Source organism: Equus asinus, chromosome 13 (assembly GCF_041296235.1).
Source record: "Equus asinus isolate D_3611 breed Donkey chromosome 13, EquAss-T2T_v2, whole genome shotgun sequence".
Taxonomy (NCBI): Eukaryota; Metazoa; Chordata; class Mammalia; order Perissodactyla; family Equidae; genus Equus; species Equus asinus.
Genome location: NC_091802.1, coordinates 19373695 through 19395322, shown reverse-complemented (window position 1 = coordinate 19395322; position 21628 = coordinate 19373695). Strand labels below are relative to the sequence as shown.

Below are 21628 nucleotides of genomic sequence, written 5' to 3'. Positions count from 1 at the left end.
AAAGAAGTGAGCGCAGAAAGGGAGGGGTGGCAAGATCACCATGGTGACCAGAAGGCTGAGGGAGGGAGGGATGCACACGGAGGTGGAAGGATGGGGCCCTGAGCCAGAGGCATTCCCACCTGGCCCAGTGCTGGCACAGATTTTGCCCTTTGTAGAGAAAGGAGAAAGCTAAGGACCAGAGAGGGAATAGGAATATGAAATGAGGCAGCTGAAGCCAGAACGTCTGCTATGGTGGTATGGCTCCAAGCCTAGCCCTTTGCACTCCTTGATGCTGCTCTGTGGATTACTGAAGGTAGAGAAGTATTCACTGTCCCGTGAGCTTGGGGGTTCATCCCGACACACAATGACCCTGGCATCCTCTCTCTACTAAGGGAGACCCTGTCCCTACCTTCTCCTGCAGCTCTTGCTTCTCCTTGTTGGCTTCTTCTAGCTGAGCTTGGAGATCATTCATCTGAGCCAGGTCCCGGGAAGCCTGGGAAAGGAGAGAGTGCTGAAGCGGGATCCCCCATAAGAACCAACTCCAGCCCCCGCTACCCCACACTGAGTGCCAGGGCACACAGGCACTGCAACCTCCCAGAAGAAGAGGCTGTGCCAGGGACTCACGAGGAGGACTAGGACAGTGTCTGTGGTGTGGGGTATGGGGGGCACCTCTGGGCAGGGTACCTGAGCCACGGCCGCCTTGTGCTTCTTCATCAGCTCATTCATATCCTCCTGATCCTCCTCCAGCCGGTTCTGGATCTCATTCTTCTCACGCTGAAGGCGGCTCAGCTGCTCCTCCAGCTGGATGGAGGCAAAGGTGGACCAGAGGGCATCAGGCCTGGAGTCCTCGATGGCCCCAGGTGGCAAGTCCGAACCTCCCCGACGCCACTTCCAATCAGAGAGGGTCATGAGGCCGGGCCCACCCGCTGGAGCAGGATCCAGGACCAGCGATGCTCAGACACCTGCCTATCCTGCTCTGGGCCAGGAAGCTGAAGGAAAGGGCTGTCTTTGTAGCACAGGCAGACCCTGGGCTCAATGACAGCTGTTTTCTGGCAGCTCTTGGGAGGCTAATGAGAAGGCAGAAAGGTGTGCCCAGGACAAACGGCCCATCGTCCTGGCACTAGCAGTTTAGGCCCCAACCTGCATGCATTCTGCCCCCTTCAGGCCCCAGGGAAGGACCCCTGAAATCTGATGTTCTCCTAGCTTGGACTCTCGTTTCCGCTGGGATGGCCTGCTCCCTGGCCATCCAGCCTCCAGAGCCAGTCCACTCCTGGGGGGAGGGGAAGAGACAGTCAACAGCAGCTTCAGGAAATGAATGAATCTATTAGCCTGTAATTCCAAACCAAAATGACTGCGTTGGCTCCTTCTCTGCCCCATCCATCTTGTTACCGGGCTGTGGGGAGCTGGGGAAGCCTCAGCCAAGAAATTTATTAACTCGGATTTAAATAAAATGGTAATTTTATAACAGCCTTTTTTAACACAATTAAGGAATTTGAATTACTCACCTGAAAACTGCTGAGGAGCACAAATGTCACGGGGATAAATCAGGCCTGGGAGATTGGCATCTCTTGGCGGCCGGGTGACTAGCTGGGGACCGTGGAGCCCAGAGCCAAGCCCAGCCTCCTCCCTTGCCCCATTCCCTGCCCATGGAGGTACTGGTGGCCGCATCTCAGTAATGAATTCTCAGCCGATGGATGGGCCATGGGGGAGATGAGGAATTAAAAGGGAGGCATTAAATAAGAGCTCTAATTAGCTGCCGCTTGGGCTTGTCAGTGGGCTGACCAGGGGAAGGGGAGGGAAAGAGAGCCACCCCATCCTCTTATCGGTGCTTCCGCTAATCTCTAGGTGCCTGTTTACATCCCTCAGCCACATTAGCTGCCTTTATTTATGGTGTTGGGGCCTGCGGCCAAGCTCCCTCAAGCAGGTGGTTAAATAGGGAGACGGGTCCTTGCTGGCTCCTCTTCCACCTCGCCCCCCGCCCTGGCCTCTGCTGACTGAGGAGAGACAGAGGAGGGGAGGTCTGCTCTCCCTGCAGAAAGCTCTGGCGTGAAGGGACCGGGCTGGGGAAGGGTCCCTGTTTGTGGTGAAGGGAGCCATGTCACAGCTCTGTTCTCCTTCAGCCCCCAGCCTTGTCCTGCATACCCCGGATCCTCACCGCTGTCTTGACTTTGGCAATGTCATCAATCTGCAGGTGCAGATCTTCGATCTCCACTTCCATTGCTTTCCGTGCTTTGACAGCTGCTGCACACGTGAACTCTGACTCCTCCAGCTAGACACAGAGCCACCCCCGCCCCAGGGAGAGATGTCAGCCATTCCCTGGGGGCAGGAGGGCTGTGCAGGGTGTTCACAGGGGAAAGGGAGCTCAGGAGCCCTCCCCCTCCTCCTCTGTTCACTGCAGACCCCAGGGCTGGGGCATGTTGTGGGACATGCACAGGCATCTGCTCCTGTGACAGGGATGGTGAGTGCTGGGCCCCATCCACACCATCCTGGGGCTTGGTGGTCATGCTGTACAGTGTGAACAGACCCTGGGAAGCCTGGTTGCTACAAGTGGCTTCTCCTCACTTCCCTGTCACACTCCTTCCCAAGGACTGAAGAACCACTGAGAGGGGCAAGAGGGAGAGAATAAACCTGAAAACCAAGCTCGGTTGCCCCTGCAGCTGATGACTTCCTGCAGATACCTGGTTTTTCAGCTGGGCGATCTCCCTCTTGCTAGGCGCGTTGTTCTTCAGGTGGTCCAGCATGATCTGGGCATCCGCCAGCAGGGCCTTGGTACGCTTCAGGTCTTTCCGGAGCCGCTTCTCTGACTCAAAGTCCCGCTGGTTCACCTGCGTGGACACTAGAAGTTGGGGCTCTAGCATCCACCACAGGGCTTCCTCCTGTCTTCCTCAAGCCCACTCCTATTCCCGCCCTCATTCTGAGTCCCCCTAATGAGTAACGACAGTGGAAGTGTCAGGATCGTGCCAGCCAATGAGAGAAGCCTGGGTGTGCAATGTATGGTCATCACCTCCTTCCACAAGTGATGACAGTGGGCTCTACGGAGCCCAGCACCCCCCTCCCTGTTCCCAGTCTACTCTCCCTAAGGTTCCCATCCCTGAGGCCAGCTGGGGCAGGCAGCTGGCCAGGCCGCAGCCAGCAGTCTCCACTCACCTGGTCACTGAGTGTGGTGAGCTTGCTCTCCAGCTCCCGCTTCTCTCGCAGCACCTTCTGCTTGTCCTCATACTCTTCCTCAAGCTGCACTTCCATTTGTTTTAACTGGAGTGCCGTGGGGACAGAGGCCCATTGGTCCCTTCAGTGTCTGGTGCCAGTCAGACCCCTTCCCTTCTGGATCCCCACCCCGGGAAAACAGTGAAGCAGGGCTGAGCATGGATGACCCCAGAGGGGTCAGACCCTGAATTCAAAGCTCCTAGGGTTTCAAAGCAGCCTGGGAGGGAGAGGAGGGACAGCAGGCCACAGACAATGGCCCTGAGCCATAGTGAGAGCCCTCGTTCCAGAGTGGGCAGGCCCCGCTGGGCCAGGCTAGCTGACTGCACAGAGGGGCACAGGGTGGGCTGCCACTTGGCACAGAAAGCAGAGAGCATTAGTTCCTCAAGGGTCTGAGCTTCTCTACGGACCCTGAGAGCACACATCCCAGCCAATGCCAGGATCCTGAGCGGAGATTTCCCGGTCCAGAAGGGCAGTGGAAGATAGTGTGGCGAAGGTAGAGAAACACACCCCTTACTTTAAATCAGTGATGGGGGGACCACGGTTTACACTGGACCGGTACGTGCCCATTGCCTTACCTTCTTCTGACACGACTGCCGGGCCTCCTCTACCTCCTCATCCCGACTCTCCATCTCCTTGGAATGGGTCTGCCTCATCCGCTCCATCTCCATCTCAAGTCGCAACTTGGCCTGGAGGTGGGTGGGAGTAGGGACTGGGTTCCTTCCCCAGCAGCACCCTGACCCCTGCCCACACCATCCTGATGGGCAGCTCTCTCCAGGCTCCGGAGCAGGAGAATCTCTGCCAGCAGTTCCCTTTGCTCCCACCTTCCTCCTGTGGCAGCTGGCTTCTGCAGAGAAGCTGAACTCCCTTACTAGATGTCTGGCATGAGCCCAGAGAAGGCTGCTGGGGGTGGGGACAGTCCTGTGGTTTTTCCATTTGGCCTCCAGCCTCTAGCTCCCTGAACTGACACAGTGGCTCAGTGGCAGGCTGGGTAGGCTCACGGCCTTCCGGCTGCCATGTATCCAGAGCTCCTCACCACTAGAGCTCAATCAAGATTTGCTCTTGTGGAAAGCACCACAAAAGCTTAATTATCTTCACACTGCGGCTGGTGCAGATCAGGTGCTCACTCAACATTTTGTGAGTAAGAGAACAAATGAACAAATGAATGACTGAATGTGGGATCTTGCCCTCCTCTGGCCCACACCCCGGGTTAGTTGTGGTCATGGTGGTTCCTCCCTCAGCCAAACTCTCCAGCACCTGCTCCAGCATCTGGATGGTCCCCGCCTGCTCATCCAGCTCCTCTTCCTGATCCTTGACTTTGGCCTCCAGGTCCCGGAGCTGTTTCTTAACCTTGGCCAGAGAGGCCTCATCCTTGGACTCTTGGGAAGAAATGTCCTGGAGCTCAGCCTCCAGTGAGACGACCTTCTGAGTGAATCCTGCAATGTCCATGTCTTTTTCCTGGAGAAAAAGAGAGGATGAGGCTGGCCCTGGGCTGGCTCTAGCCTGTGAGGGGGACAGGGCATGGCTGGTGGGCAGCCCCACGTACCTCTAGTTGCTGCTTCAGGCTGAAAGCCTCGGCAAGGAGCATGTCCTTCTCTCGCTGCAGCTTCTCCCGCTGCAGCTTCTCGCGCTGGGCCTCCTCATGGGCTTGCGAGAGCTCACTGTCGAACCTGTGAGGGAGCACGGTCATGGTAACTCCATCAGATAAGGGAAGAGTCCGGGTCTCCAGTGCCCAGAGGCTGCCAGGAGGCAGCGCCACAGATACGGACAGGACACAAGCAGACGGGGGATTCACACAGCCTGAACTTGGGGCCAGTCGTGAGGTGACATTCAGGGGTTATAGGTCAGGCCATTAAGGCCCTGCTGGGCAACCCGGTCTGGGATGGGAGGCATTCCTTTGAGCGGATCCAAAGGCCTAAGAGGGACCCACAGACTGCTTCTGGGAAGAGTAAACAGATTCTCCTCAGGTGTTAAGTCTTGACCCTTCCCTTTTCAACAAATAAGAGAATGAGGGACCAGGGTGAGGGCAGGTGGGTATCAGAATGGGTAGAAATGGATGTCCTGTCTCGTCTAACTCACTTTCCACAGTTCCATTCAGCAACTCTAGATGGAGCAGCTGGCTCCTGCCCCCACCTCTGGGCACCAGCCTTTGGCCAGGTCCACCTGCCACAGCAGTACCATGTCACACCAGGACACTCCACACCGGGCTGGAAGCCAGCAGTCCCACTGCACCCAGCTGGCAGCATGCTTCAATGGGCTAATGGTCCACGGTTGCAGGCCTCTTTCTTCACTCCTCCACTTCCCAGCCTTCCATTTCCCACCCAGGGACTCCAAATAAGGAGCAAATTGCTGAACTTCCTCTTAACACCTTCCTTGAATAGCTAATCAGGTTCCTGTCAAAAACTGCACAGCTCCCATCCGTTCCAACTCCATATCGAAAAAAAGTAAGAAAACTCCGGGCAGCTGAAACCTAATAAGTTGCCCAGCAGGGAGTGCAGCAAGACGGTAACTAGGCCGAGATGGCACTGTCATCGGGGTGCTCAGAAGGGAGGTCCCGCCAAGGGTGCCTGCCTCCAGGTGAAAGGGAGGGTGGGGGTAAAGATGAGAACTAGGGAAGTGGAGAACGGAGGTGCTGGGAGGGAGGAACATAAGATCTTCCTACTTCCCCTCACTCTGCACAAAGCAGTAGCCCAGCAGGCCCTAGTGAGCCCCCAAGGCCAAGGGTAACCCAGGGGCACTGGAAAGACTCAGCTCTGCCACTGGCGACCCGAGGGCTGTGGGTGTGGGGCTGCCCCTTCACAAAGGCGACTGGTGCCTCTGCTGAGAACCCCTTCCCTGCACAGGGACCCAGCGCTGTTCCCACTCCCTGGGGCACCCTGCTGTTCCCAGGGTGTGTGGGATCCTTGGCGTCGCTAATAAAGGCATCCCATTCCCATCCCCAGCCAGGGAAATTAATTTAGATTGGATTTTCTCCTGTGAGGGGGCCCCCTCCTCTGTGTCATTACCATAATGAGATGGAAGTGGCACGGTAGTTTAACGACATTAGTCAGGAGAGTGTGTTTGTGTAGCTGAGGCAAGGGAGAGATGAGGAGCTGGGTGGAGGCCGGGGTGGGGCCACATGGAATGGCTTGTCCTTACTGGGCCCCGGCAGGGTGACAGGTACACACTGCAGGGAGCACATCCGAGAGCAGAAGCCTTAGCAGGCCTTCAGTGGGGATGTGGACTGAGTGCTCCTCAGAGGTCAGGAGTGAGAGCCATTCTCATACTAGGAGTGATCATGCAGGCAAGGTCCCGGGCCAAATTCAGGTGCTCCCCACCTTCCTCCCTGGACAGGGAGGCAAGGAGTCCCCAACTGGGGCTGTTCTAGGAGGTCTTCTGTACCCAGGACAGGGGACCCACCCACCTCCTCTGCTTCTTCTCCAGCTCGTGGTTGCGGACCTGTTGGCCCTCCAGGTGCAGCTTGGTGTCCTGCAGCTCAGCCGTTAGCCGCTGGCACTTCTTCTTGAGCTGCTGCAGAGCCCGCTGGCTCTCGTCACTATCCGCCTGCAGGTCCCCGAGCTAGGGGCCAAGATGGGGTGCAGGGTCAGCAGCCATGGAGAGGCCCGGAAGTATTGATGGAGAAGGTGAGAGGAAGGAGGTAGGTGAGTGACGGGGAGACCCAGGGATGAGGGATGAAGTCAGGGACATCCAGGGAACCTAAGACACTCTAATAGTAGTCTGCCCTGGGTTGTCCCCTGCACCGAGAGGCTAACACACCAATCCTTCCCTATTGCTCCCAAGCCTGCCTGGCTCAGGCCATTCAGAGGGCCAACACATGGCACTGAGCCCCTCCCAGGCACAGGCCTCCACTCCTTCAGCCAGACTCACCCGCCTCTCCAGTTGCCTCTTGTTCTGCTGCTCCACCTCCAACTTGTCCTCAAACTCCTGCTGGAGCCGCTTCTTGGTGAAGTCCACCTCTCGCACAGCTCGCTCATACTTCAGGCGCCACTCGCCACCTGTAGGGTTGGGGGCAGACAAGGGAGGACTGAGCTGCTAAGAGTCCCTGGGAAGGGGCAGAAGGGAAGAAGGATGAGACAGGGAGGGGCAGCAAGTGGAGTCAGCCAGAAGGACTCAGACAGGTCTCTGGAATGATGGCTTCCTCCCACGGCAGAAGGAGCCACTAGCTGGGAAAAGATGAGAGGGGGTGACGTGTCTATGTGCACTGTCCTCTCCCCAGGGGCTGCCAGACCATGGCCCTCAGATGTTGTCATCATCATGATGGTTAAAGCCCTCTGTGATAATCCCTGCATTTATTGGCACCTCTACTTTCTCATCTATTTATTTGACTTTAGCCTTAAAATAGCCCTACAGAGGGAAGATAGGCCTGGACAAGGAGGGTGGTTACCCAGGGGTGAGAATCATGGTTTGCCACTCAGGCCACTGCTGAGCTCCTCTGGCCTCAGACCTACCTGTGTCATCATCATCCACTTCCCCGTTGATCTCAGCTGCCCGGATGAGACGGGCCTCCATCACCTCCATTTCCATCACTTCCATTTGCTTCTTTAGTGCATCGTACTGGGTCTGCAGAAGAGGGGGTTATGAGATGTGCCGTTCCACCCCCTCAGCCAGTACTACCCACCCCTGAACCACACAGTCTATGGTCACATGCTTACCCAGGGCAGATGGGGGTGCTGGGCCAGTGGCAAAGATGCCACCTGTCCTTTGGGGGAGCAGACAGTCACTAGAGTGTGGCAGCCACTAGCATGGCTGTCTTCACCTCGGCCTTGCCCTCACCTGCAGCTCCTTCATCTCCTTCTCGGCTCGGAGCCTCTCCGCAGTCTCGGCGTCCAACAGCTGGGAGGCGGACTCTCCTGTGTTACGTTCATCCGTCAGCTCCGATGTCAGCTCTGAGATCTGGAGTTGGGGGAGGGAGTTGCCACCAGTTGAAGTGCCTGCCTCACTCAGCAGGAACACCAGGGTGGGGGGAGGGGAGCACCTGGCCCGGCCACCCTTGGAGATGGGCCAGTCTGTGTGGTGCTGGGGGTCACTCACCCGGGTCTCCAGCCGGTCACTGTTGAGCCGCAGCTCATTCCGCTCCTTTTCCACCTTCTCAAGCTTGCTCCGCAGCTGCTGGATCTCCTCCTGGGTGCAGTAAGGAGGGCAGTGAGCCAGAGGCACTGCGAGAGGTTGGGGCCTGGGATCCGCACCCTCGGGGTGAAGGAAGCCGGTGATGCTCGGGCCAGGACACAAGAGAACAGGAAGCCACTGCCTCCCAGGGGCTCCTCTCCCTACAGCCTTCCCCATATGCAGAGGATGCCTGAGATTTTATCCTAAGAGGCTACCCAGGGGCTCAGCCAGCACCAGAGGGATGCCTTCTGTTTGATGGGAATAGTTCAAGGACACCAGCTCCCCGGACTAAAAGAAGGAGCACTTGGGAGCTCAAGACAAGCTGGCAAGATTCTTGCCCATGTGGATGTACCACAGTCCTTTCCCTCCCAGCAAATTGGCCCTCCCCCGGCAGTTACGTACGTCTCTGTTCCGGATCTGCTCCTCGGACAGCTGTACCTCGATGAGAGGCCGCACGGTGGTAAAGAGCTTCCACCAGGGCCAGTCCTTCACCCCTTTGTTCTTCTTGATGTTCTTCTGCACACAGCGAATGGCCAGGTCTTGAATCTAAGTTGGGTTGGAGGTGGCGCACAGCAAGGTTCTCAGTCCCAGTTCCAGCCAGGATCCTCCCCACCACGAGCACGGCCACGGCACTGCTCCTCTGGTCACTTGACCCCCGAGTCAAACACTCCCTCTGCCACCCCTAGCCCCCAGCCTCCCTCCATCCCTCAGAGAGCCTGGCCCTGGGAGCACTGCACTGGGCACTAACCCACTCCACCGTCATTAGGAATAATTTCGTCTGCTTTATTTGCTGCCTGATTATTTCCAGCACCCTGGCCTAGATGTGCTATAAAACCTAATCTTGCTGAAACACAAGAGGCGGCGGCGCTGGCTGTTTTATGGACTTGCTAATAAGAAAAGGAGTCGCTGACACAGCTCCTTAATCTTCATGGAACAGCCTATGATCCAGAGCCCACCTTTGCCTGGGCCCTGCTTCCACCCACCCTTCCACCCAAGCCCGTGGACCAGGCCACATGGCCCACTGATGGACACACTGGCACACTCACTGGCACCAGGGAGCTGCCCATTCCATACCCTGGCCCAGGGTATGGTGCCCCTGGGAGGTTCCCGCCTCTTCTCCCCCAGATAAGGATAACCCATAGCCCCAAGACCAGCCTCCCGCCCCTGCACATTCCCTTGAGTCTCCCATCCCACTCCAGGAACTCGTCTTGGCCCCTCTAGGCTGGGCAGTGGGACAGAGATGTCCCTGGAGCAGCACCTTTCTCTTCTTGAAGTGCTGGCGGGCCAGAAAGCCCCTGCAGGCCGCCTGGAACAGGGTCAGGTTCCTGCTGGTTTGGTCATCCCGCTGCTCCTCCAGTCGTGCCAACGTGCCCGCCCGGAAGAACACCTGTGGAGAAGCAGGCCAGGTGAAGGCAGGAGCCTGGGCTGGGAACAGCCCAGCAGCAGAAAGGGAGCTGGAGCTGGCTAGAAGCAAGGGAAACAAACAGCTGGCCCAGGAGACCAGCAGGCCCAGGAGTGTGGTCCCAGGCTTGAGAAAAGCCTGAAAGTCCAAGTGCCCAGGAGAAGAGAGAAAAAGCAAGAGACCCTGGGAAGGCTGAGGGAGGAGGGCCAGGCTGGGGGCTGGGAGGCTTTGGAAGGGGTGGAGTAAGGTGGGAAATCTAACTTCAAAGAGAGATGAAAGGAGAGGGAAGCCAGAGGGAAGGGACCTGGGCAAGAAGGAAGTAAATGAAGCAGCCACCACCAAACGGTGGGGAGGACACCCCTCAGCAACACCGGTGGGGGCCTCTTCTCCCAGGACTGCCAGCAACACTGTCCACGCCCCTGTGCCCACAGCCCACCACAGGGCCCCACCACAGCCTCCAGCTGCCTGGGATCTGGTGAAGCGGATGGTGGTGTACGTGTGTAAGAAGAAAAAGGTCCAGGAAGCAGTGTGAGGGCGGGGGATGGGGGGCCCTTCTCTGTGCCCTCCCCGCTCAGTTTCATTCCAGACGGGCTGCTCTCTCATATGGCTACACCCCACCCCCACACCCAGGTTTCATCTTCTCATGAAGCCAGTGGGGTGGGCGGGGGTTGGCCCAGTCAAGGGACCTGTCTTACAGGTTCCGGGGCTGGAGGGCAGACGTGAGAGGAACCAGCCGGGCGCCCGCACACCCAGCCTTTCCTCTCACTCTTCAGTGCCCTGAGCTGGGGCTGGGTAAGATTCTCACTAAGACAGGAAGAAGAGGGTGGGGGAAATGGTCAGGTGAAAAAAGGCTCTAGTATCCTTAAGGAGGACAAAGGGACACCTAGGTATATGCCCGTCCCCAACTTGCCCAGAACACAGACGATTCCCTCTTGTGGGGCAAAGAGAACATGTGAATTCCATGGAAACACTCAGAACCAACAGGTTCAGTATCCCCAGGCCTCCCTTCAGGGAAGAAGTGGGGAGAGGGCCTACACTTTCTGCTGAGAAAGCTTTGCCTCTGGAGACTCCACAGAAACCTAGTCCCCTGAGGCTGGCCTGGGAGAAAGCCAGCTCAGTGTTCCGAGGCACTTCCCCAAATCCCACATGCGGGGCTGAGTGCCTGAGATCTCCTGCGGGTCTCGAGCCCTACCTGAGCCTGGATTTCCCACAGGTGGGAGCCCGAGATCCCACCAGGGGTAGGGACTATCTCAGTCCCCCCAGAAGTAGCCACACATGCTAATGGTTAGCACGCACGGCTATCTGATGAGGGCAGGAGAAGTGAGGTGCCGGCATGGGGATGGAGAATGGTCCAGACACACAATGAGAAGAGAAAGGATGGTCTAGAGACTAGGGCAGCGAGCCTCAAACCTCTCTTGAACAGCTGCACATTTGTGGGGTGGAGTCGTTTAGACTATTAGGTGAAAGCTCAGGGCCATTGCCCCGCAACATACACACCCATACACATATTACAAACAATGTCAAGGGGGTCTCAGACCCCCAGACTCCTTGCCTGAACCCTCAGGGTCCTGTGAGCTCAGACTGAGACGCCCCTCTCTTCTGAAGCAATGTGACAAACACACAGGGAATCTTTGCTCACCAGCCAGCACTAACTACAGCCTAGAAGCCCTGCCATTTCTCTCCCAAACCAGATGTGAGCAAGCATCCGACTTTGCTCCTAATTCTGCTCTGAGCATGAGTGGGCCTGGGGCTCACCTGCCTCAGCCAGGCACCTGGGATGATGCAGAGGGTCTGAGATGGCAGCTGGGAAGAGGACCAGCCTGTACAGGCTCTACTGCCCAAGACATGCCTTGGAGGAGGTGCCACCCCCAGTGCCAGCCAGCAGCAGCTCAGCCTGCTGGAGGGGCAGGAGCCCACCCAGGGAGAGACCACGAGGCTGAAGGGAAATCTTTGACTGCAGGCTTCCCAAGGAGGAAGCTCAGCTGGCAGCCTGTGAGCTTAGAGACAGCTGGGGAGGGGGAGAGGAAGGTGAGCCAGACACGGCAGAGACCAACACCAGAAAAATGACATGGAGAGAGAGTGGGGCCACAGAAGACACAGAGAACAAGGAAAGAAACAGAAAATAACAGAACCAGAAACCAAGGAATAGAGACCAGCAGGGACTGCCGGGGCCAAAAAGAAAAGGGAAAAGCAGAGACAGCAGAGACAAAGATACAGCAAGGGGATGGACGAGAAAGGGATTCCCAGCGAGGGAGGCACAGGAGAAATAAGGACATGACTCAGAACATAGAACAGAGAGAACAGACCCGACAAGCAACACTGAAACCTTTTTTTGTGAGCATCCCCTTCCACCTCACACTCCCCAACGAGGCCCTGGGACCCAGAGTTCCTTCCCTGTCTGCCAAAAGCCAGACAGGTCCAGAACCCCCTCTCTGGCTCCCAACTGCCCTCCCTCCCACCGCAGCCCTTGGAGCACATACGTGGACGGCGCTTGTCAAGCCTCCCAGTGTCGGGAGAGAGGGGCGTGCAGGGCTCCCCGCCCCGTGGGAGGGATGCTCAGCTGACCCTTCGGTGTGCAGTGACGCAGCAGACTGGCACCCGGGGCCGGGCGTGCCTGCCTTTCATGCACCACGTTCCATTCAGATGAGGAATGCGGCCTGTGGGCAGGTGGTGGCGGCACAGCCTCACCATGTCCTGCTTGCTCTTCTGGGACCCTGACAGTCCTAGATGACTCCCCATAGGGGACTCTGCCCTCTGGAGCACTCTGCCTACTGCCTTCCTGCTTCATCCAGCTCACCTCTCTTCTGTCTGCCTCAGTCCCCACCCCAGGACTCAGACCAAGGTCAGGGCCACCTTCCAACCCACTCCCTCCTGACATCACGGAGGTGTTCATGGCACTGAACAAGCCAGTTATTCAGAGGGAGGCAAAGTCAAGTTTGCTGCAGCTGGAATATCTAACCTCCTGGCCTCTCTAACTCTGAACAGGGCAGCTTGAGAGGAAGGGCAGCCCCAGAGTGGCTGGGGGGTGAGGAGACCATGGGAAAGACTCAGAAGGGGCTCCAGGAGACTCCTGAAGTCAGACTGAGCACGGAGAGCAGGAGCAGAGGGCCGGCCCTCTGGACTAGGGCTGCAGAGAGTGAGGTTGACTGCTCCGGCAGGGACAACTCACCCGGCTCAGGCCCATGCAGCAGCTGCTCTTCTCCAGGTCCAGGGACTCCAGCAGCTCCTCTACCGCCTGGAGAGAGAGGCCTCTGTCAGGGAGCCCGCCCAGGGTCTCCCCATCTCCATGCAGGGCTTCCTCCAGCCCTCAGTCCATCCCTGTCCTCCATTCAGACAGTCCATTATTTATCCAACAAGCACCTCTGGGGGGTTTCCGTAGTGTCAGGCACTGTGTTAAGAGTCTGGAGATATAAAGGTGATTACGAGAGGAAGAAGCTGTCTTGTTGGGGAGCGAGACAGGTGAATTAGTGAAGTATATAGAGGAAGAGGCATCTAAGTCAGACAAGGAAGCCGTGGAAGGCATCCTGGAGGAGGTTTTGCTCGTGCTGAGTCCTTACATACAAGTAAGAATTAGCCAGACAGAGGAGGGGAGAGGACATTTCAGGCAGAGGGACCAGCCTGGGCAAAGGCATGGAAGCGCAAGACAAGAGAATGCCCCGAGGAAGCTCCATGCAGTTCAGATAACTGGAGCTCCAGGAGTCGGGGCAGTTGAGGTGTAATTAGAGAGGTGGGCAGTAGTCAAAGTAGGTGGAGCCTGTGTGCTTCGAGAGCTCCTGGAGGGTTCTCTCAGGGAAGGGCAGGGTCAGATTTGTATTTCACAGAGACCCCACTGGCACAGGGGCAGAGGATGGGTGGGGACCCCCTCAGGCAGCCACTGCAGTAATCATGACCCAAAGGGAAGACAGGAGGGGGAAATGCCGGAGATGTCAAGGAGACAGAGCCTTGCAGGTGTCGGGGAGCGGCAGATGAGAGGGAGGAAGCTAGGGACACACTGAGGTTTCTGATTTCTGTAACTAAATAGATAATGGTGCCATTCTCCAAGGTAGGGATGACAAGGGAAAGAGTAGGTTTAGGAGGAGATATAATCAGCTGAACATGCTGACTTTGAGGTCCCATAAGGCATCCAGGTAGAGAAGTCCAGAAAGCAGCTAGATAGAAATGCATGTCTGGAGCTCAGGAGAGAGGCCTGGGATAGAGGTATTGATTTGGGAGTCGTCGATATATATGCGGTAATTGAAGTGATAGCTGTGAATGAGGTTGCCCAGGAAGAGGGTGTAGAATAGCAAACACCCACAGCCAAGGAGAGAGTCTTAAAGAAGAGAGAGACCTTTACTTCAGGGGCAAGCGGAAGGAGGGAAGCTCAGAGGGACTGAGAAAGAAAGAACAGAGAGGAGGGGAAAACCAGGAGTGGCAGCAAAGAAGCTGAACGGAGAATATTTCAAAAAGAACAGAGCTGTCAACAGAGTCTCATGTTGCCAAAAAGCATGGAAAGGTGCCCATTAGCTCTGGCAACATGGAGGGCACGGGGACGGGAACCGGGCAGCTATGGGTGGAGGGATGAGCGGTGGTGGGGTGGGGGCGGCAGGAGGAAAGTGAGTATTGATGGTACGGGGCAGGCGAGAGACAGAGGATAGTCTGGCATGAGAGAGGGTTGACGGAAGGCTCCTTTGTTTTCCGAGAGCAACATCTGCCGAATGTTTCTCCACTGGCAGAAAAGAGTCATCAGAGAAGGAGAGGCCGAAGGAACAGGAGAGAGAAGAGTTACCACTGGTGGAGCAAGTCTCCAGGGAGACCAAAGGGAATGGGTTCCAGAGAACAGAAGGAAGGGACGGGACAAGGGGAAGAAGGTGGGGCTTCAATTTTATTAGCATTTTGAGGCAAGGTCAACTGCTGGGAAGATGACCTGGGAAGGTGCAATGGCGGAAGATCTGAGGAGAAACATGGAGAATGGAACAGCAGGGAAGGAGCTTGGAATAGGGGTAAGGAGAAGGCACATGGAAAGCTTGCTGGGCCACCCCAAGGGCTCCGTTGGGGCTGGAGACCATGAACCTGTGGGAATTCAAGTCTACATGGTTGTATAATTTTCTCCCACAGCCCTCGGGAGCCCCAAACTGAGGAATGCAGACACTCAAAGGCTGGTCCTTCAGGGAAGGGGTTGAGCAGGGCAGGTGCTATGGGAGGCTCAGGAGAGCTGAGGACAATGAAGGCCAAGTGACTGGAGGGTTGGACCACGGTGTCGAGGCTGAGTGGAAAAGGAAATGAAGTCAGAAGGGAATGGACAGAATAGAGAAAATGAAGTGGGGTCCAAAAATGAGAAGAGTCGATGGAGTCAAAGAGCAGGTGTCCTGAGAGGAAGAGAGGAGTGAGATGCACAGGTGAGAGGCTGTGGTCAGAAAAGGCCATGCTGGAATTTAAGATTTCAGTGGCGGAGCATTTCCAGGGATGACAAGGTGCTGGGTATAGCCCTGAGTGGAAGGCTCAAATGGAGGTCAAGGGTCAGAGAGAAGTGGGTGTGGGGCAGGTCATCTACATCCACATCAAGGTTTCCCAGGACACTGGTGGGTCTTGGATAGAGAAGATGGAGAGAAACTCTTTGAGGCCTCCATGAAAGTGGGTCTGTGACTCAGGAGGCAAGGGGCGGGGGCTTTCCGCCCCACTCTGCAGAGTATTCTCCCTTTTAGGGATGCCTTCAGAGTCAGGCTGGGTGCCCGAGGCCAGAGCACAGTGAAGGAAGGCTCCTCTGCTCAAGGAGCCGCCTTTGGGGATCAAGGTGACAGCCTGGAACGACAGGGAGACATCCCCTTTTGCAGCCATAAATTCACCAACTGGGCTGCCCAGGGCCCAGGGGCCTTAGGCTCACCTGGCACTGGGGAGGCCTTGCCATATCAGTCTTCCTCCTAGGAGGGATGCGTGGCCACCCCTGGACAGCTTCCTGCTGCAGGAACTCCCCAATGTGGAGGTCTAGGCTGAGGGGCCCAGGTGCTACCAGTGGAGCGCCTACAACACTAGTTCCAATCTGCCACCTGGGAGGTTCCTGGATGATTGCTGGCACCAGAGAGCAGACACCCCCACCTCAGACCTCCAAAGATGGTGGCTCTTCACTTCTACAGTCCATGCCTGGGACTGCCTTCTCCCCACCGCCACAGCTTGGCTGCCACATGCCCCTGTCCTAGCCCTGGCAGGCCCAAACCAGGAGCCTGAGAAAGGGCTAGCCTGGCTCACTCTAGGGGAGGAAGGGGTCTGAGCAGAGGGAAGGGGGTCTGGTGGGGCTTTGGGGCCCAGACCTACCCGCCTTTCATCTACCACGATGTAGTTGCGCCCGTGTTTCTTGGTCAGGTGTGGGGCCAGGACATCGAAGCGGCGGCGGAACTCGGAAAACACCATGTGGTCAGGGTAACCTAGAGAAAACAGCCAGGAGCCAGGCCTGTCAGCGACTTGCCTGTGCCCAGCACGCCCCAGTAGCCACCAGTGCCAGGCAGCCCACAGGGAGAGTCACGCGAGGGGAAGGCACTGCTGGGGGAGGAGAGCCTGCGACTGAGGCAGGCCCAGGAAAGAAGAGCAGAGAGGAAGGAGGCAGGGGCAGAGACAGAAGGCCGAGAGGACAATTAGGGCTGCCCCACAGCGGGATTGCAAGGTTTAAAAAGGAAACAGGTTCTTTTAGAAGGAAGTAAGTCTCTTGTCATTGAGGCATACAAACAGGGGATGGCTGACCAGCTGGAAGGAACGCTGGGGAGATAAAAGCCTGGATGACCTGTAAGATGCTTCTAGACCTCCACGTCTACAACTGTTATAACCCAGAGAGAAGTGTCTTGAGGACTTAATAAGAAAAAAAAAAAGGGGATCAGACAGTATGGAGAGGAAAAGTACATGAGCTTGGCACTGGAATCCTGGCTCTGGCTCTTAGTACCATGTGACCTTGGACCAGTCACTCAACCTCTCTGAGCCTCAGTGTCCTCATCTTTAAATGGGGGTCCTACCACTTATCTCACGTGGTAGTCATGGGGCTTAAATGAGAAAATATGTAGAAAGCACGGCTTGGCTCACTTGGTGGGTGTTCAATACAGCGCTGCCTTCCTTTCCTCAGTCCACTGAAGCAGGGATCAGAAAGGGCTCCCTTCCTGCCCCCGGCCTGACCATGAGCCAAGGCCAGGTGACCAAAAGACTTGTAGATTCTCTCTCCCTAAAGAATGTTACCTCTAACAGAGACTCCCTCCCATCTGGGCTTGAGGTCGGAGCAAGGGTGACTGTCTGGCTTGGAGCAAGGTCAGGATGGTGGAGTGGGAGGTTACCCCGAGTCACCCCGAGGACACCAGAGCCCACAGGAGAGGACCAAGAGACCCACCCCTAAAGAATCACAGAACTGCAAACCAAAAAGGGGTCTTAGACCAGATATAACTTATCTTCCAGATGTGGAAACTGAGGCCTGAGAGGTGGAGTGACTGGCTTGCTCAAGGTCACAAAGGCTGTGGCTGGAGACATCACTGGACTCCAAACCCGGGCTACCGACAGCCGGTTGCGGCTCGCCCCAATACACCGGCCTAGCTAGCTCTGGGAAACCCTCCAATGGGGAGATGAGGCTGATGCATGTGCCTGATAATTGAAACAGGAGGCGGGGGCCGCTGAGGGGCCAAGACAAAGTGAGCTATTGATTGTATCTGAATTGCAATTAAATTGATGGGCCGGGATAGCAGGTCCGGACGCCTGTCATCTTAATTAATCATCAGCTCTATCGATAGTGGCTGGGGACTGGGTAGGGGGAGGGGGCACGCTGTTGCTGGCCTCATCGATCTGCTTGTTTGAGTAAAGCACATTGATTTTGGTTCAGAGCGGTAACAATCTGGTTTTGAAATAATAAACACCAACTCCATATCAAGACGTGGGGCAGATCAATGATTTATTTAGAGCAGGGCAGGGAGCCCGTTTCCTGGCTTTGGCTGCTAAGGAAAAGTGGCGGTGCCCATGGGGATGCCTCAAGGGGACCTGGCTGTGGCGGGATGGGACCCTGCCTGCTCTTCTAGCTAAGGAAAAAGGGGCAGAAACCTGGTAACTCATAACTTCTCAGGCAAACAAAACTGTACTGGAGAGGTGTGAACTCAGAAGCTGGTCTGCCTGGGTCAAATCCTGCTCTGCTGCTCATGAGCTGTGTGACTTTGGATAAGCTACTTAACCTTCCTGAGCCTCAGTCTCCTCATCTGGGGATGATAATGTCATGTCATGAGGTGGTGGTGAGGATTAAGTGAGTTAACGTGTGAGACGAGTTTAGAATAATACCTGGGTACCGTAGATGCTCTATGGATGTTAACTACCATAACTATCACCCTCTCCACCCCCTCCTCCAGATGGGCCCATAAAAAGGGTCTGTCTGACCTTTCTGGGGAATTTTAAGTACTTCAGAAAGATTTAGCACCTCATTTCTCACTGGGGGGCTGGCCCAGCCACCTGCCCGCTCTTGGAGGTAGTTATCGCCGCCAGGCAGACAGCTCCATCAGGGCACTGGGTCTGCTGCTGTGAGCAAAGCTGACCCACTGGAACCAGAGAAGGGGGAAGGAGGGAGCTGTGGGACCGGGCACGTGGGGCAGGAGGGGAGGGAGATGAAGAGGACTGGAATATGGCAGGGAGAGGAGGAAGAGGGGAGTCAGCAGAGTGGAAAGAAAAAGAGAAAAGAAGAGACTGGGCTGGAGAGACGAGAAGAGAGGCCCCACAGAGGAGGCACCAGGGCAGAAAAGACATCTAGGGCCAGTCCAGAGACAGGAGGGGAGCAGCACCCCTCCAGCCCCACGGGCCCCATTTGGGGGGTGAGGAGGTTAGCGGCAGCTCCATAAAAGAGAGGTGGGGGTCGAGAGGGAAAGAGGCCCCACCTTGGCGGTACATGCGCATGGCATCAAGCAGGCGGGAGCCTCGGAGTTGGGCGCGGAGCAGGGGCACGTCCAGCTGCAGGAGCCCAGCCTCGCAGTGGTCTCCGGAGGGCAGGTCCAGCTCACTGCTGCTGCTGACTCGGCGGGAAGAGGCGGAACGGGGCTCCCCGGCCCAGCCCTCTGCCACAGGCAAGAAGCAGTGCACGAAATGCAGCTTCGACTTCTTGATGGTGTCAATGAGGGCGTCCTGCCAAAGGGGAAAGGACGGCCCTCAGTGGGCTCTGATGGCCCAGCCCATGCCCAGAAGAGCAGGGACTCGTGCCAGCATCTCCACTTTGCATAAGATGGCAAGTATCCCAGCACTGGCCAGGACATGCTAAGTGTGGACAACTCTGCCTTTACTAGGCCTGAGCAGCCACTCAGGCAGCAGCACTGAAAAGAGGACCCCACCAGCAGTGATCAAGTCAGAGTGGGATGCTGAGTGGGCCCCGGGTGACCTGAGAGTGCCCAGGACGCCCAGGCTACCTGCCAGGAATGAGGAAGGGTCCCGGAGTCTGGGTGGGCACACTCACCACCTGCAGCTTAATTTGGATGCACAGTGACTTCTTCTTGACAGCCGCCATGCCTGTGGTGAAGGTCTTCCGCATGCTGGTGGCCCGGCGCAGGGCCAGCTGCGAGCCTCCCTCCAGGCCCGCAATGGAGCCTGAGAGCACCGTGGCGCTGCCTGCCCGGCCCAGAAACAGGTTGCTGATGATTTTTCTGCCGAAGGTGGGAGGGCAAAGGAGGGAAAGAAGTCACATTCACGGAGCAGTAGAAGCCGTTCCTTCTCCCAGCGCCTGTAACACCAAACAACCCCCACACCGCCGTGGCAAGGGGCCTGGGTTATCTGGGCTGGGGCTGCATGTTCCACGCCCTACAGAGGAACTGCAGAGAAATCTTCAAACAGTAAGAGGAGACAACCAGGGCGGCAGAAGCCGAGGAGTAGGCAGGGATTGGACAGAGCAGAACGGGGCGACCTGCTTTTCTCCATCACTGGGCAGTGGGCACAGAAGTGGGAAAGGAGTTTCCAACGTGGCAGGAAAGATCAGAGCCCAATATCTTCTAACACTATATAATCTACTCCCTACCTCTCCTGCTGATTATCGGCTTCCCCTACTGGAATGTAAACTCCACAGGAGCAGAGCAGGGTTTTTGTTTCCTACACTGCTACCTGCCGAGCACCTAGAAGAGTCTCTGTCACAGAGGAGGTAAAGAAATGAAGGAATGAACGAACAACAGGGCTCATATGACTCAGCGGAGTCTAAGGCCACTCCCGCCTTCTAAGAAGAATGGGGGGGTGTTATTCAAATTTAAAACTATATGTCTCTCCAACAATATCGATCCCACCTCTACTCCAGGAGGCCACCCCCTTGCCCCCAAGGCCAACGGCCCTCAGCTGTTGCCTCTCAGGAAGTAGAGGCCATCTACCCTGCTGGTGAGGGGGCTTCTGAGAGCAGGGAGCCCAGAAAAAGCCCTGGGGACAGGACAAGGACAGAGTGAGTGGTGTTCTTACTTCTGGGAGTCCTGCAGGAGCCGGGGGGCGTTCTGGGTGGCCGGGTTCTGCTTGGTGTAGCTCAGCCAGCCAGCCACATTGTATTCCACCCAGTTGGTGCCATGGCTGTGGCCCAGGAGGAAATGGTGTGGTTTACTGCTGCGCAGGAGGGGGCTTTGGCCTGAGGATGGGAGAAGCAAGGTTCAGATCATCAGGCCACAGCCCGCAAAAAGCCAAGGGACTCAGTGAGCCCCCCGGGCAGTGACACCTCGGCTCATATAGGTGAGTCCTCTGGAGAGGAAGCAGAGGAGCTGCCCTCCAGGGGTGCCACCTACCTTTTTTGTCACCTTCCTGGGGGCCATAGTAGGAGAAAAGGCGCTCCAGGAGGGCATCTTCTGTGGCCCCTGGCACCAGTGCCTCCTCTTCTAATAGCCACAGCAGGCCCCTTGCCTCGTCCGTGCGGGCCAGCGAGCGGACCTATGGAGAAGCAAAGAAGTCCCACCATGCCATGGGAGCTGTGGGAAAGGAGCCAGGGCCCCAGCCACAATCACACACTATAAACATGCTACACACACACACACACACACACACACACACACACACACACTGCCACCGTGGCTCCCGCCACTCACTACTGATGCCTGTGGAGCAGGTGAGCAGCAAGGAGAAGGAAGGGGCCAGAAAAAGATCAGAGAGAAAAGCCCACAGCAAAATACGATTCCTAGAACTTGTGTCCAAAGTCACCAAAGACTGAGGTTTCCTATTAACCTGAGCCCCACATCCAGAGGCTCTCCTCCATCCGCAGCCTCTCGGAGGTCATAGGGGGCTTGGGTGAACCCCATGCTGCCCTCACTCCCTGGGCATCACTGCCCGGGCAGATGAAACGAGATAACGTCAGTAAGGCCCTGAGCATAGCGCATGGCCCAAAGGAAGCTCTCAGTAAATGACAGCTGTGGGGTTAACCCTGAGAGGAGAGAACCTAGAGAAGGCTCAGAGGACTGCAGGTGGGATCACTGCAGGGTCATAAACTCAAGTGCCAAAAGCCACAGACAGGTGACCCTATCTATGGACGTGACAGCCAAAATGGGCGGAGCTGAGGTAATGGGGAGCAGGTCCCCATCTAAAGGGAACAGACACCACTCAACTCAGCCAACTGCTGTCCTGGAAGAATGCTGGCCTAGTGTGATAAAACCTCCAGTTTTTCAAGAGAAGGCAGAAATACTAAATTCTGATTTCTCATACCCCATGCAGGCCAAACAAACTAGGCCTGTGGCCACATCGGTCTGAAGGTGACTTTCACTGGAATTTCCAAGTCTTCCTTGGGCAAGAAGGACTGAAGTTTCCCCAGGCCCCGTTCTGGCTTAGCCTTAAGGGATTGGGGGACAAGAGAAGTGAGAAGTGCCATGTTCCCTCTCTTTGACCCCAGCTGCCTGCATCTATGCCACACAGCTACCCAAGGGAATCAGGGTGACTACCAGGAGGAAGCAGAATGCGGCCAAGGACTGATGGGTAACTACGTCCCAGAGTGGCTGGAGCCGCGTGGCAGGAATAAGC

General features: G+C 56.6%; 1 protein-coding gene across 27 annotated transcripts in view; it reads right to left on the bottom strand.

Moving 5' to 3' along the window:
- The window catches only part of MYO18A (myosin XVIIIA), a 94223-nt gene that overhangs the window by 15879 nt on the left and 56716 nt on the right, over positions 1-21628 (bottom strand). For 25 of the 27 annotated variants that reach the window (XM_070482663.1, XM_070482661.1, XM_070482677.1 and 22 more), the window contains 21 exons: positions 20410-20551; positions 20096-20255; positions 19116-19302; positions 18547-18790; positions 15977-16086; positions 12858-12923; positions 9545-9673; positions 8689-8832; positions 8212-8301; positions 7954-8073; positions 7629-7740; positions 7048-7175; positions 6584-6738; positions 4727-4850; positions 4438-4638; positions 3759-3869; positions 3127-3231; positions 2658-2804; positions 2135-2248; positions 664-780; positions 389-472 (listed from right to left, as the gene is read on the bottom strand). In XM_070482663.1, the coding sequence (XP_070338764.1) occupies positions 389-472; positions 664-780; positions 2135-2248; positions 2658-2804; positions 3127-3231; positions 3759-3869; positions 4438-4638; positions 4727-4850; positions 6584-6738; positions 7048-7175; positions 7629-7740; positions 7954-8073; positions 8212-8301; positions 8689-8832; positions 9545-9673; positions 12858-12923; positions 15977-16086; positions 18547-18790; positions 19116-19302; positions 20096-20255; positions 20410-20551 (2790 nt within the window). Of the gene's footprint in view, positions 1-388; positions 473-663; positions 781-2121; positions 2249-2657; positions 2805-3126; positions 3232-3758; positions 3870-4437; positions 4639-4726; positions 4851-6583; positions 6739-7047; positions 7176-7628; positions 7741-7953; positions 8074-8211; positions 8302-8688; positions 8833-9544; positions 9674-12857; positions 12924-15976; positions 16087-18546; positions 18791-19115; positions 19303-20095; positions 20256-20409; positions 20552-21628 lie in introns of all 27 variants that reach the window. The other 2 variants (XR_011493680.1, XR_011493681.1) reach the window with 1 other exon arrangement.